The 15,835-nt window shown below is 45.0% G+C and overlaps 2 protein-coding genes across 2 annotated transcripts in view; one reads left to right on the top strand and one right to left on the bottom strand.

The window, feature by feature from the left end:
* Positions 1-4,406: 4,406 nt before the first annotated feature.
* LOC124131747 (ice-structuring glycoprotein-like) lies at positions 4,407-5,706 on the bottom strand. Its single transcript, XM_048403927.1, has 2 exons — positions 5,325-5,706; positions 4,407-5,269 (listed from the first exon to the last, which is right to left on the bottom strand). Exons 1-2 carry the CDS (start codon positions 5,704-5,706, stop codon positions 4,407-4,409), a joined length of 1,245 nt encoding a protein of 414 aa, XP_048259884.1.
* Positions 5,707-11,730: 6,024 nt separating this feature from the next.
* Positions 11,731-15,835, top strand: part of LOC124131725 (pneumococcal serine-rich repeat protein-like) — a 39,016-nt gene continuing 34,911 nt past the window's right edge. Inside the window, exon 1 of the mRNA XM_046495193.2 lies at positions 11,731-11,823. Within this exon, the coding sequence (XP_046351149.1) occupies positions 11,742-11,823 (82 nt within the window). The 5' untranslated portion in view covers positions 11,731-11,741. The remainder of the gene's footprint in view (positions 11,824-15,835) is intronic.

Here is a 15,835-nt window from a genome sequence, read left to right as displayed (position 1 = left end):
TTTACAATCAAAGAAACAAAAGCCTTTCCATATTCATAAGAACTCTCTGCTAAATGCAGAGTCGATGTCAAAGGTTGCCGCTGGCTTTAAAGTCAATCAGCCAGATTGTGAGTGTTCCTTGAATTTGCTTTAACTCTTTTAGCACACAATCATGTCGTGAGTCTGACTCACCTGTACGACAGAAGCGGCTTCCCTACCTGTGTGTAGTCGCGCCGGCAAATCAGTTATGTCAGTCATGCCAACGTAAAACTATAACATAAACGTTATGAAAGATGACTATGTTGAGAAAAAGCTTGCCATCGGGTTTGATTTTCCAAAACTATTCAGCGGTTTTCATATTTTATTCACAGGAAAGTTATGATAAGCATGCGGGAAGCGACACTATATTTACATTTGGCATACCTTTCGCATTTTGCATAATTTTGTTGATAAATCATCACTGATAATACATCGGATGCAAAACACGATTCATTTCATATTAATGAATGTCCTTCGCGAACCAATTTGTCTCTCTGTTCATCGCTAAAGCTCTGCTCTGGTTAATATCACCTGGGATATAAAACTTGATATGAATTCGGAACCTCGTTTAATATCCTGTAATTTACATTTGACTAATGTTGAACGAAATTAAATCGTCGATCAGAAATTAAAGTTAAACGTTTTGCCTAAATTCAATTGTTTTGATCTTGTCAATCCGAGTAGAAATTCCGACTCAGGTCAGCAAGAAGGGGAGCACAATTTGTGCCCATGGGGATGCCTACGACGTGCCTAAATGCCCTATCCTCAAAATTCCCAGATAAGGAAGCCTAGCATTTCACATATTGATATCTCTGTAAACTTCTGATGACATTTGCTTACCAATTGGCCTTAAACTTTGAGATGTTACTATATCATCAATATGCACCAATGAATGAAGTGTCTCTTGCGTTTGTTATGTGAGATAGTGATGTAAAGTCAAAAGTTGTTAAATCAAATGTTTTGTCAAATTTGAAATTGGTTCTTTTCTGAGATTACAAAAATTCGAGTAAATCCTTTTGGGGATTTGAGAATCCATATCTACACTTTAGATGACAGCTGGCTCGGTTTATTGCACTTCTGTTTCCTGTTTTCCTTGTACGTGCATTCTACCAATGCAAACATCACGCACTGACGTAACCCGAAATACAAATCAGCAGGTTCTCTTCCTTGGCAGAAGCTTCATACAACAGCATGCATGACTAATTTGACGTTGTGATATTGTTCGTATAATTGAAAAACATTTATGATATATTGTTCTCATAGGGAAATGAAACGATAGGTGGTTCCTGAAACTTGAAATTTAGGGAAACTGATATTTATTAGAGAATATAAATACAGTTTAAAGCATCAATGCACTTGCTTGCAGATTACAAATTCAGACCGTGCGCTCTTTTGCTGATTTATTGGAGTATCTTTCTGATTTTGACAAACGTTTCAAAGTAATATCAAGTAATATCAAGAACTGTGCTCTCTAGTTGATATTGTGTGTTCTTACTATTAGTAGGCACATCAGTCAGCAAAGGTTCCTAAAGTCGTTTGATTTCTTTCAGCGACGCGGAGTATACAATTGTACTCACGTTGTGCTTGTTTGTGTGTCCCGATAGTCGCCCCTTAAGGGAAATAACAATAAATGCAAATGAAGAAATGGCATGTTTCGCACACCGTTTTCTAACCGAATAGTGAACTCAGTTTCTGATATAAATGGCTATTGTCACATTTCCGTTGTTGACAGAAAACGGAGCAATTTTAATCGTTTCATCCAACTCATAGGAAGAAAGTACAGTGTACAAATGGTCAGTGTTTAATTGCGGATAGGAGAATGGCTATGGATATAATAGGGCGAAGAATAGTTTTGGCGTTGCGAGAAAGTGGGCAGCGGACCATGAACCGCGGCTTGTTTGTTTGGGTGGGAACGGAGGGGCAGGCTTGTTGTGCGACCATGCGTGTAACCTTGGAGGACATCAACCTCAACATGTCCATATATTGGGCCTCTATATCCGCCTCCGCTGTATTTTCGTTTCAGCCTTTGAAATTGATAGACATGACTAAAGCGCAAATAAACCTTATTTACGCGACGCTTTCGTATTTATAAATACGATATTTGCATAAACGATGTAACGATCTATCAAACTCTACAAAGTTGTATATACCAATAAGACCTGCTCTTTAAGGATTACGTTTAATCTTTGAGACATGGTTTTGGAGGTACATTGGCGAAACCTTACGAAATGTTTCTTTGTACGGGTTTTTATTGTAGCATAGGAATCTAGTTCAAAAGAGAAATGGAAATTAGTCATGTTTCCAGTCGTCTTTGGAACGTTCGTCGGTTAGAAAAACGTCCAACGTCTTTAATTTCGTCATTACATCCACATGACATGATTGCTGTACACAAGTCGAACTCAATGGGTTTCTACCATCTAATGCCATTCCCACCCCACAAGAAAACTCGCTAATTCATTTCATGTCCCATGAAACAAATATAGTAGCAATAGTAGTTGTACGCAGTACCCTGGAACCGCTCCTGGTTTCTGATTGGTCGAGAGGATCTGTGACGTCACTTCCGGTTTCGGTTTGGTCACGTGACTGGGCATGCGCACAGGGCATGATGGGACTTGCGTGCGCATCCAAGATGGCGGCACATCCGTTTCCGGGGGCGCGCGCATCCAAGATGGCGGCACATCCGTTTCCGGTGGCGTGCGCACCCAAGATGGCGTCGCATCCGTGTCCGGTGGCGCGCGCCTCCAAGATGGCGTCGCATCCGTTTCCGGGGAGGAGGGATGGGGAAAAACCCAGAGAAACGGTCGTACAAGGTGAACAAGATCGACATGGTTGTTGTTCTTTTGTTGTTCTAAAAATAGAAATAGAAAAGGTGGTGGTGGTGCAGGGAGGGAGGAGGAGGGAGGGAGGAGGGATTCAGGGAGGGAGGAAGGCGGGAAGGGAGTCGGGTTCTTTGTTTTGTTTTGTTTTGGTGGATGGGTGGGTGGCGATGGCATGTGGAGATGATCGCTCACTGAGACGAGCTTATCATACACAGTCGACGACTCTGCCACTTTGTTGCTAGGTTGACGTCATATCGGCGAAGGATCTTGCAACAACATGTCACAAATCATGTCATCGGGTATGGTGATGTGTTTGTCAACTTTGAGGTGTAAGGTTTCGTTCCACAAGGCGATCGTGTATTGTAGCCCATGATGACAGCCGTTCGTCTAAGTTAAAAGTCGGGGAGTGGCGAATTTAAAGGGGCTCAAGGTGTTGGCTGAATTCTAACGGTGAATCGACAGGCACAGACATGAACGTGTTGTAGGTATATGCCTACGTGAAGAACTTCGTGTCACCCCCATGCAAACGTGGTGCCACGCGTGACGACAAACAGACGTTGACGTTGATCCATAGGATGATTATTATCATTTATTTATTCATGATACCGAGGTGCTGGCACTCGTGTAGGTTGACAGGTGTACTGTCATTCGTGTTGCCAGGCACCCGTAGTGTTTCACGCGTGTTGCCAGGCAAAACGTGGTGTCCTCTGTGTGTGTGTGTGTGTGTGTGTGTGTGTGTGTGTGTGTGTGTGTGTGTGTGTGTTTAAACAGACGTTGACGTTGATCCATAGGATGAACATTATTATGAATGACGCCGAGGAGTCGGTACTCGTGTAGGTCGACAGGCGTACTGTCATTCGTGTCTCCATGCACACGTCATGTACGTCGTGTGTTGTCATGCAAAACGTCATGTACTTCATGTTGCCATGCAATCGTGATGTCATGCGTGTGTGTCTTCAAACACACGTTGATCCACAGGATTATTGATCCTATTTTGTATTTTATAAGGAGAGAGAGAGAGAGAGATCGATAGACATACGTGGTGTTTGACTCGTGTCTCCAGGCACACGTGGTGTTTCACGCGTCTCTATTTCTATATATTTATTTTATCATTTGGAGACGTACCATGGTGGTGTCAGGCGTAGGCGTGTGCCTCCAAGAGGACGAGGGGGAGGGTGTGGGTTCTTTTGGATGGTTGTTGTTTGGGTTGGCAAAGCAAGCAGGGTGGGTGTCGATTAGTCAGAACACCATGTGGATTCCATCATGTCTTACCAGGCAGCTGATTTTTCAAACATGGCCCTTCTCTTTTATCTATTTATACTATATAATATAATATTACAACGAGCATGTGCACTGACATGACAGACGCACGGACAGACAACGTAGACGACATCTCAACTCAACCTCTACCCTCGGTTCGGCATTCTACTGGAGTTGAGATCAATCAAGACACAAAGAGTCAGTTCAATTTATCCCTGTTTAATAATGAACAACAACTTAGATACAGACAAACAAGGTGAAATAATGCGAATAATGCGAAAAAGTGGATGACAACCTTCGTCATCGTCATCACACAGGTAGCCTGCTCAATGTTGCAACGAGTGCTTCTGTGGCTGCTGCTTCTGTTGGTGAAGGTGTTGCTGCTGCGGCTGCTACTGCCGCTCTGTATAGTGCTGAGATGAGTTCTGGTGCTGCTGCTGTTGGTGAGGGTGTTGTTGCTGCTGCGGCTGCTTCTGCTGCTGCGTGGAGCGCATCGAAGAGTTCTGTTGGTGAGGGTGTTGCTACTGGTGCTTCTATGGCTGTGGGGGTGGTGTCTGCCACTGCTGGTGCCACTGCTGCTACCATTGCTGCTGCCACTGGTTTTGGTGTGGATGCTGCAGCATCTGAGGTGTCCATCGGTGATGGTGAAGGTGGTGGTGATGATGACTGCGCTGAAGTTACTCCTGTTACTACGGCGACGAGTGCAGCTGTTGCTGCTTCTACTGCTGTGGGTGTGGCGGCTGTGGCTGTTGCTGCCGCCCAGGATAGTGCTGAGGCGAATTTTTTTGTTGCTGCTGCTTCTCGGGGTGTCCCCTTCGATGCCCTCACACCTGCCACGCATTGCGCCATTTGTAGTGCATTGATGAATACTTTTAGTGAGGGTGTTGTTGCTGCGTCTGCAGCTGCATCTTCTTCTTCCTGTGTGGTGGCTGCTTCTGCTGCTGCTACGGGTGTTGTTGATGGTGTTGTCTGCGATGAGTACTGCTGCAGCAAGGGTGCATGTGAGGTTACTATTTCAACGAGTGCTACTGCTGCTGCTTCTATGGCTGCAGGTGTTGCTGCGGCTGATGCTAGTATCGCTGTCCATAGTGCTGAGTCGAGTTGTTGTGCTGCTTTCACTGCTTCTGAGGGTGTTGTTGTTAGTATGGGTGCTGCTTCTGCTGCTGCTGACGCTGCAATGAGTGCTGAGGTGAGTACGTCTGTTTCTTTTAACGTCCCCTCTGCTACCACTGTGGTATGGTGCTGCTGCTTTTTGGGCTGCTTTGAGTATGGATGCTGTGAGTGCTGCTGCTTCAGGTGTTGGGGTTGACTTTTCCACGTAGAGTTCCATGCTGGGGATGCAGATGCCATACTCCGGAGGCAGAAATGTGTCCACAATACTCTTTAACTTCTCATGCATGCAGTCATGGGAAGCTTTGTACAAGGCACTTGTTCTCATCATCTCCCAATGTAGAACTAGCTGCTCCCCCAGGATGTCCGCCATGGCACGACGGAAATGTTCGCTATTGAGAACGTCCTCGTACTTGTCTCCCTTCTCCTTCTTCTTCTTCTGTTTGATGATGATGCGGTAGTGGCCATTGTTGTCATACGGTAGTAGTAGTCGGAACATGATGGTGTTGTTGCTTGGACCGTTCAGTGAAAAGTGATGGCCAGGGAACGTTGGGCGTATTTAAAGACACTGACACTCTGCTTTCTGATTGGTGGAAAATCCGACCTTCTGATTGGATGGTTTCTGTCCCACACGCCACCCACCAGTGTGGTACGTCCTTAGTGTTTCTTTTCCATAGGGTTAGGCTTGTAGCGTGAGAGAGAAAGCACAACCTTGGTTCGACCCATCAGAGCCCACCATGGCCCGAGCGCGGCCTCTGATGGGTCGACAACCCAGGCTTCGGATTGGTCCGATGTCGATCCGTTTTTTCTGTAGGGGGTCCATGTCGATTCAGTTTCGATCCGCTGTCATGAAAAAATTATAGAAAGTCGTCTCTGTACCCAAAGGGAAGCGTGTCTACAGGCAGCCCTGTGGTTTCGTCGTAGACGAGACGTCGCTTGTCGTACATGGTACGATAGTCTTTTCGGGAGGGTCGGGTCACAAGTGCGTTTTCGTGCCGAGGTCCTTTTCGAATGATCTGATGCGGGTAATCCAAACTGATTTTCTCCCCCTCTTTCCCAGGCCGTTGTCCCAGTATCAGTCCTTTCATGGTGTCAAAGTTGAGATGGTGTTGGTTTCGGTAATTCAAAGTGAACCCTCGCACTTTGCAGGTCGTGCGCGTTCCATCGGGTCTGGGGTTCATTAACTCGTAGCCATAGTTTTTGGGACCTCCCGACACAAACGTCTTGATGGTGTTTCCGTCCAGTTCATCCGTAAACTCACCCAACGAATGGCCCAGCTCTGGATTCGCGTCGTGGGGTCGATGAATGTAAATGACGCTGTCCGTGTCAAAATACAAGACCCTGCGGCCCACCAGGGCAAGGGTCTCGTACAGCTTGAGACGTGTTTGGGTGGTGACCCAAGCGGCGATGGCGACGTTGAAATGAGAATGAGGGGTTTGGTATTCTTTCCGATGGGTATAGGTCACTTCCACCATGTGTTCGTTGACAACGGTCACATCCTCGATGGTATTGCGTTCATCCCTCCACAAGGCAAAGTACTGCACAGGATCGCTGATATAGACGTTCTGACTGTAGTCTACCCGTTGTCCAAACTTGCCCCAGAGCGAATTCAGTTGCATCTTGGCAATCGTGCGACGTCCTGGATTTTTTTCGATGCGATCCTTGTCCAACCCAATGCCTTCTTTGTCGTAGATTTCCTGGATGTAAGCGTCGTGATCCGTACATCCCTCGGGGTATCCGCTGGCTTCGAGCTTCTCCTGGAAATGCCGATCGATGTAAGTGTCAAAGAGTCCCACTTGCTGGGTGTCGGGGTCATGCTGTGCAAAAGTGTCAAAATGCCTAACGTCGTAGATCTGAAGCACCCGGTAGTCATACTTCTTCACGGCTTCCTGAAGTTCTACGGTGGCGTACGTCCCCACCCATGACCTCTCTTCGTCCGTTTGCTGGCAGGGGGAGTCTGTGTTCGCACAAGTCCTTGCTGACTTCACTGATGCACCGTCCACATCCCAGTTGCACCACGCACAAATTTGGAATGTGTTCCCCCGTGTCTTGCATGCATTCAAAATCGTAGAAGGCGTATTGGACATTGTCTCGTACGTGATGTTGTTCCTCTTCCCCCTCCTCCTCCGCTTCCTCTCCCTCCCCCTCCTCCCCCTCCTCGTTTTCTTCACGGAGAGGCGTCATGTAACAGCGATGGTCTGGGGTCATGGGTTCTCGGCACACCAAGCTGGGATGTTCTTCGTCGAAGCACTCGTGGTGAACCATGGGGGTCTCCAAGACGCGGACCAGATGAAAACAGGTCGGGCACCTGTGAATCGATTGACAGACGCTGGGTTTTCCCTCTGACGGTGACTGGAGATGTTGAGTATAACACGATTGATTGGGGAACCAACGTTGACATGTCAAGCAAGGGATCCCGTGCTCTTCCTGGGGCTTGCAATAGCTAGAGTGGAGGCAGCGGTGACAGCGGTATTCCTTGGTGCAGGGATGGTTTTCGGGATGGTCGTAACGTTGGTCGCAGCGTTCGCAGTAATGGTTAGAGCTATAAAAAGCGGGCATGGAAGTGATGACATCGTAGTGCTGATCATGATGATAGACATGCAGCACGGTGGCGTGGGGTGGAGCCTCATCACACTTGTACAACAGTCTCTGGTCCACCTCTTGACTGTAGACTTTCAGTTGATAATTCAGGGCGACCAAGGCGCGTCCCACGCGTGCGAGGTCGCCCAGGCCCTGACAGGGGCCTTCAGGCAGGCCAAGACGCCGAAACAAGTCCCGTGCCCGTATGCCTTGAACGACGACGCGATCCGTTCTCGTCAGTCTCACTCGCTGGGTTTTCCATTCTGGGGTCAGAGGGTGAGGCTTCTGGGCATAATGCTGTGCCACCACCAGGGCCCGTGCCAAACAGGATTGATCTTCGTTCTTGATCCGTACAATGCCCCTTTTGCGTGTTAAAAAGGCTTCGAGTCCAATCACGTGTTTCATTTGATGACGGCCACTGCCCGATCCTAGCCTGTCGGGATCTGCGACGTGTACTAAAGTCATAACCATGGTGGCATCGATGTTCAGGTCTTTGTTGGACTGTTGGACTTTTTCCACGGCATGCAAAATATCGAGCCCATGGAGATCTTCAAAGCGACGAAAGGGAATCCGTATGGGGATGTTCAAAGCGGGATGATCGATATCTAGACCAATACGATCTCCCTTCTGGCCTGACATCTGTTCATAAAAGTCATCGATGACTCTGTCAAATAAAACTGGCAGTTCCATGGGAACGCGTTCCGGTGGTACGGTGTCCAAGTAGTCTGGGTTGAAAGTCAAACGATAGGTATGGTTAGCGGTTATTAATCGTCTGGAGCGGGTGATGTCTTTCCTCTCCAAACGATAGGGTGAACTCTGCGTGTCCGTCATGGTGGCGATGAGTGTCTGATGAACGTCAGCCCTTCCTTTATATACACAGAAAAGAGGATCTATTTATAGAAGGTCTCTGATTGGTCGAAAATCTGACCAATCAGAAGACAGCACCGACCAATCAGAAGACAGCACCCAAGCCGAGTTGTGCTTTCTCTCCCATGGAAAATACATTTTTTTCCTATGAAAAAAAACAAACACAACAGTCGGACCCATTTGAAAAACTGAGGCTCAGTCCAGGCATCGAAACGGATCCATCGGCGTGTCGCGTTTTGGAGCCATCAAAACAGGAGCCCTTTCGATCCACTCTAAAAGTTGAAAAAATGAATTGTGTTGTGTTTTTTAGGATGGAGAAATCAGCATGCTCACCCCAGGGAGAAAAACAGGATAAAAAATGGTTACCCATCAGAAGCTTGGGTTGTCGTTCAATCAGGAAACAGGTCGACAGTGTCTTAAATAAGATAGACACTCTCTGGTCATCACTTTTCCTATGAACAAGAAACACAAGGGCCGGGCCAGTTTGGAAAACCGAGGTGAAAGTCAGGCGCCGGAACGGACCAATCAGCGCGCAGCGTGTTGGACCAATCAAAACAGGCACCATTTCGATCGCTCCCTGCATTCCTACATGTCTGTGCCTGTCGATTCACCTTTAGAAATTCAGGCAACACCTTGAGCACCTTTTCGCCACTCATTCCCTGTTGCTTAAACGAACGATTGTCCTTGTGCTACAATACGCCCGCCTTGTGGAACAAAACCTTACATCTCAAAGTTTACAATCACATCATCATAGTCGATGACGTCATTTGTGGCATGTTGTAGCAAGATCTTTCACCGATGTGGTGTCAACCTAGCAACAGAGTGGCAGAGTCGTCGACTGTGTATGATAACTTTGATAAACTCGTCTCAGTGATCTATCATTTCCACACGCCATCGACACCCACCCTGCTTGCTTTGCCAACCCAAACAACAACCATCCAAAAGAACCCCCACCCTCCCCCTCGTCCTCTTGGAGGCACACGCCTACGCCTGACACCACCATGGTACGTCTCCAAATGATAAAATAAATATATAGAAATAGAGATGCGTGAAACACCACGTGTGCCTGGAGACACGAGTCAAACACCACGTATGTCTATCGATCTCTCTCTCTCTCTCTCTCCTTATAAAATACAAAATAGGATCAATAATCCTGTGGATCAACGTGTGTTTGAAGACACACACGCATGACATCACGATTGCATGGCAACATGAAGTACATGACGTTTTGCATGACAACACACGACGTACATGACGTGTGCATGGAGACACGAATGACAGTACGCCTGTCGACCTACGCGAGTACCGACTCCTCGGCGTCATTCATAATAATGTTCATCCTATGGATCAACGTCAACGTCTGTTTAAACACACACACACACACACACACACACACACAGAGGACACCACGTTTTGCCTGGCAACACGCGTGAAACACTACGGGTGCCTGGCAACACGAATGACAGTACACCTGTCAACCTACACGAGTGCCAGCACCTCGGTATCATGAATAAATAAATGATAATAATCATCCTATGGATCAACGTCAACGTCTGTTTGTCGTCACGCGTGGCACCACGTTTGCATGGGGGTGACACGAAGTTCTTCACGTAGGCATATACCTACAACACGTTCATGTCTGTGCCTGTCGATTCACCGTTAGAATTCAGCCAACACCTTGAGCCCCTTTAAATTCGCCACTCCCCGACTTTTAACTTAGACGAACGGCTGTCATCATGGGCTACAATACACGATCGCCTTGTGGAACGAAACCTTACACCTCAAAGTTGACAAACACATCACCATACCCGATGACATGATTTGTGACATGTTGTTGCAAGATCCTTCGCCGATATGACGTCAACCTAGCAACAAAGTGGCAGAGTCGTCGACTGTGTATGATAAGCTCGTCTCAGTGAGCGATCATCTCCACATGCCATCGCCACCCACCCATCCACCAAAACAAAACAAAACAAAGAACCCGACTCCCTTCCCGCCTTCCTCCCTCCCTGAATCCCTCCTCCCTCCCTCCTCCTCCTCCCTCCCTGCACCACCACCACCTTTTCTATTTCTATTCTTAGAACAACAAAAGAACAACAACCATGTCGATCTTGTTCACCTTGTACGACCGTTTCTCTGGGTTTTTCCCCCATCCCTCCTCCCCGGAAACGGATGCGACGCCATCTTGGAGGCGCGCGCCACCGGACACGGATGCGACGCCATCTTGGATGCGCACGCCACCGGAAACGGATGTGCCACCATCTTGGATGCGCGCCACCGGAAACGGATGTGCCGCCATCTTATGTGCGCACGCAAGTCCCATCATGCCCTGTGCGCATGCCCAGTCACGTGACCAAACCGAAACCGGAAGTGACGTCACAGATCATCTCGACCAATCAGAAGCCAGGAGCGGTTCCAGGGTACTGCGTACAACTACTAGCAATACTAACTGTATTTTGCAGTCACGATTAAAAATGACAGAGAGCAGCAGAAAAAAATGTAAAGGTGACATTAATTTCCTTTGATAATGCAATGATTGTTGCCTTAATAATTGTTTCACATATTCTCCATGTTACTTTGTCAATAAAAATATTATTTGATGTAAGTTTCTTGTTAAAAACATGATATAATCTTGAAGTCCATAAACTTATGATGTCACTAAAGTGTGTGCATACTGTCCTATGCAACTCATGTGAGTCGCGAATAATCTGTCCATACTTATAACGATATACCCATAAAACTCGAGAAATCTCTAAAATAAAATTTAAATGGAAACATTATGCGAGATGCGTCATTGCCGAACAGACGCATTCACGGCAAACAGGTTAGTCATTATCGTCAACTTTGAATTCACATTCTACTTTCACATTAAACACATATACATGACAGGTGAATTGTTACTGAAAGAAGAAGCATTTTTTGCAAAGATGACAAGCGGTATCTTCAGTTACTCGGTTCATCAGTCATCGGTTAATCTGTTGCCAGAGGATGATACTTAAAATATAACTAATCTTATCAGTAGGTTGGGGGCCACATAAAAAGAAAATTTAAGTCTTTTCTCCCGTCACTCCTCTTCCATCTGCGATCATGTACGCTCTAGCTTTTTGCGTCTTAGTGTCGTCAGTTGTTGGTCTGCCGCATTACAATGGAAACATCCGATCCGATACCGGTAACCAATTCCACTTTATCATTGCCATAAAAGTACTCAAATTGTTTATTCATTGCAAACTGAAAGGCCATAGGCCCATAGTTCAACGTATTTACAAGGTATGCGTGTTTCTTCTAACTAACAATGCACGGTGTATGTACAATACAATGTTTTGTAAGAAAGTAATATTTGAGGTTAACATGAGTATTGAACAAATTGATATTGGGATAAGATGTAAACATCCTTGGAATATAATTGTTTCTTAATTGTAGATTGAATTTACACACAAGCATAAACGATACTCATTTTCTACAACATTAAGGTTACAAGATGTACAGATATTGTTAGACTTTAAAAATATACCTTTATATATCTTTAAATTATAGTAACCTGCTCTGAACTGCGCTAGCGATACTCGAAGTTTTTTAATGGTAACAGATGGTTCCAGTATAAATTGTTGTTTGAAGAGAGAATAGGTATATGTACATTTGCTATTTCTTAGTTTTTCTAGCCACATTTACTGAAAATAATCTTTAGTTGTTTGGATTAATAATGGCATAAACATATGACATTTCCAACATAAAGATATACTACCAGTTGAGTTCGACTCAACCTCTAATCGTGGGGAGGGGGGGCACGGGTGGCCCCGTCGTCTAAGGCGCCGCGATTCGCTGTGCAGACTTGCGTCCCTTGGCCACGCCAGAAACCTATGATTGTGGGTTCGAATCCCGGTTCGCCTCGATTATGTTTCTGGGTTTGTCAGCACCATATCCATGTGACTTTCACCGAAGTGGTAAACGTCTAAGAGCTGCATCACTTCGGGCTTTCCTCCCACATTAAGCTGACACGCCGTGATATAACTGGAATTCTGTTAAAAGCGGCGTTAAACCCAATTCACTCACTCAATCTCTTATATCAATCTAAGGAAAATCATGTGCAGATCTAGATAAAGATAAACAAAAAGGTGTAGATTAATTTGGGTGAGCCTTACGTTTGAGTTTTACTTAAGCTCTCACATTTGTAAAACCTTTTCTGACGTTTATTGCAGTCTTTTGTTACGTATATATTGTTTGTAATGCGAATAGTTTATCGTGTTTGATATTCTGATGGTGCTAGGATTTTGTATGGAGTATACATATTGTTTCAGCTGCAGCTGCATGTTTTTTGCACCTTACAACAATGAAATTCAGTGCCAGACAATTTCTATTTTTTAACAGTCTGAAGCATAATTACCTATTTCAAGAATTTTCGAGACAATTAATATTTTTTTTCGATAAAATGCCAGACCAGAATATAAAATGGTTGATCCCTCAGCTGATGCTAGCTTATCTTGTTTTAAAAATATAATGAAACGTGATTAGCTTAAGCTATTCATGTGGCATCACTTTACCCGATTGCAAATTCCAGGGAGAAAAGAATCCCAAGTATGGCATAGTTTCTGAAGCAGAACTCCGATTAATAATTCCGCACGTCTTTCCGCCAAATAGTAAACTGATTCCCTTTGCTTTTCAGAAACCCGTGCCTTTTATATGAGTTGAGGTACTAAGGGGGGTGAGTTTAACGCCGCATCGGCACTATTACAGCCACGTAGCGGCGGGTTTATTTTAGACTTCATGTAATTGATTCATATATGAAGCTACGATGAACCCTTTGGTAGGATATTTCTCCAATGTCCCCTTTAGTATCTGTTTCGAGTGTGTCTTCATTTTCGTCGCTTGTATCATGTTTGTCTTGTATGTTTCCGTTTGCATTTGACAAGCCAGTTGCAATGTGACACTCAACATTTTCAATCTCCATTATGTAAACAACATATACTCAAAGCCAGAAACGCAAAGCCAGATTTGTGTGAGGTAGGAAAATACATTTATACGAGGAGCCAAAATGTTGTGGAGTGAACACTTGGTGATTGTAGTCATCTCAGGTATCGGTAGACAGGAAAAGATGATGGACAGCTACCAGCAATAACGCGCATGTCCCCCGTTTGAATCGAAAGCGGCCAGACATCTCCTTGCGATTCACATCCTGGGAAATGGTTGCCCACTCGGCCTGCAACGCAAAAGCCAACTGACGGCGTATCCGTCTATCCAATTCATCCCACGGGTGCTCTATCGGATTCAAATCTGGGGATCGGGAGGGCCAGGGGAAAACATCAACGTTGTTCTTGTGAAGACATACTCTTGTGATCCATGCTGAATGCGATCGAGCGTTGTCCTGTTGGAATACACCGTTGCCGTTAGCTGCAATTGGGAGGACGTTTTGTAGGAGAATTCCGTTGATGTATCGTCGTAAGATTGCCCTGGATATGGACCAAACCTGTCCTGTCATGATGAGAGATAGCCGCCCACATCATAACGCTACCCCCACCAAACCTGTCCACTTTCTGTACGCAGTGTCCGGCGTAACGTTCTCCCCGACGTATGTAGACCCGTGCTCTTCCTTCCCCTCGACGGAGTTGACGCCATACCCTGCGTTGATGACACCAATACTGTCGTTGTTGACGATGTTGTCGACGCAATAGTAGGCGTCGAACAGGACGTCTTGCTCGTAGACCTGCTGCTCTTAAACGGTTTCGTACGGTCTGATCGGGGTTTCTGCGCTGCGCAGTCCGTGTATTTTGGATGCGGTTGGGGTAGCTGTGGTCGTCCTTTCAGATAGGTGGCGCAGTCAGATGTAGCGATCTTGGGCAGGGATGGTTACTCTTGGTCGTCATGACCTTGGCCGATCACATGTTGACCCATGCGGTTGAAACCGATCCCATAACCTTGTGATGGTGCTGCTAAAATGTGTTATGAAATGAATACGAGTAGACATGCCTATGAATTTTACAGGAAATCACCAATTAGTAGTAATCAAATAAGGATGTCAAATATAACGGTAATTGTTGAGAGCAACGTTCGAGTAATGAAGAAGGCTTACCTTTCTTAAAGATCATAATATAATATCATCAAAAATAGAATATTTTCTTCATGGTAAATCAAAGCGACAAAACCTACCCATAATCAAAAGATATTTCTGCATTTTTTAAGCACTGTTCACTTTACTATTCCGACAACATCGTAAGTGTAATACATATATTATGTATCATTTGCAATGAGTGATAATACCATCGTTCTCGAAAAGGTGAGCGTACCCTTCCCAAAAGGTGGCACCCTTCACAAATGTATTGATTGTGAACGACAAAATGAACAAACTTAGCATTGGTCAGAATCTCTGTTTGATACCCCTTCGATCCAGTTTATGTACGCTCCCAAACTTGCGGAAAGGCTCAACTGAAAAAAAGTGTTCACAAGATAAAAAACACACACAAAAAAACCCAAGAAATTCTCACTCTGTATGGATGATATCCAGTGAAATCACAGAAAGTGAAAGTCAAATCTTAATGATTTTCTTCGGATCTTATTTTGGAACGCGTGACCTGATGTGCACATTGAATCAGTTAAATGACCAGTGGTATTGCGAAAATAGTCCTTGTAAATGAAAGATACGTTCAGCATTTGCATACTCAAAATAACCGTATTCCTCCTTGTAGTATGCCTTCAATAAGGTGAAATACTACCAGCATTAGTTGAGCAGCCAAAAACACAAATATTGTTCCATTGTAATGAATTTGGATTTACCAAAGATATCAAATGATGGATGTAAATGGATCTACATGTTTAATGCATGATTTACATATCTGGATTTAATTTTTGCTGTTCAAATTGTCTCAAATTGCATTCACCTTCTAAATTCATATACAGAACATTGAGAGCTACATCGATGGTGTAACATTTTATATCAAAAAGACCAAATTGGTTGATATTATGAGAGTTAGAGAATTTGCAGTGAAACATTTGTCGGCAACAAACAAACACATATGCCTTTATTTCTGTTTTGTCTTTTACAGTCGAAGGGATAAATTTGGGCGGATAGTTGCGACTGTACTGGATATTCTCTGGCGTTGACGATTACCATACATATTGTCAAGAGTGTCTCATCGACAGCTAAAACAGCATCCATTCAGTACACACTGATTATGTTATACACATTCATA

The sequence above is a fragment of the Haliotis rufescens genome, unplaced genomic scaffold, assembly GCF_023055435.1.
Source record: "Haliotis rufescens isolate VD_foot unplaced genomic scaffold, xgHalRufe1.0.p SCAF_1, whole genome shotgun sequence".
In the NCBI taxonomy this organism is placed as follows: domain Eukaryota; kingdom Metazoa; phylum Mollusca; class Gastropoda; order Lepetellida; family Haliotidae; genus Haliotis; species Haliotis rufescens.
This window is presented reverse-complemented; position numbering and strand designations above follow the sequence as displayed.

Coding starts and splice junctions, on each gene's coding strand:
- LOC124131747 (XM_048403927.1), bottom strand. CDS start 5,706: ATGTTCCGACTACTACTACCGTATGACAACAATGGCCACTACCGCATC. Junction 5,270..5,324: donor AGCAGCACCATACCACAGTG/GTAGCAGAGGGG, acceptor CACTCATTGCAG/CGTCAGCAGCAGCAGAAGCA.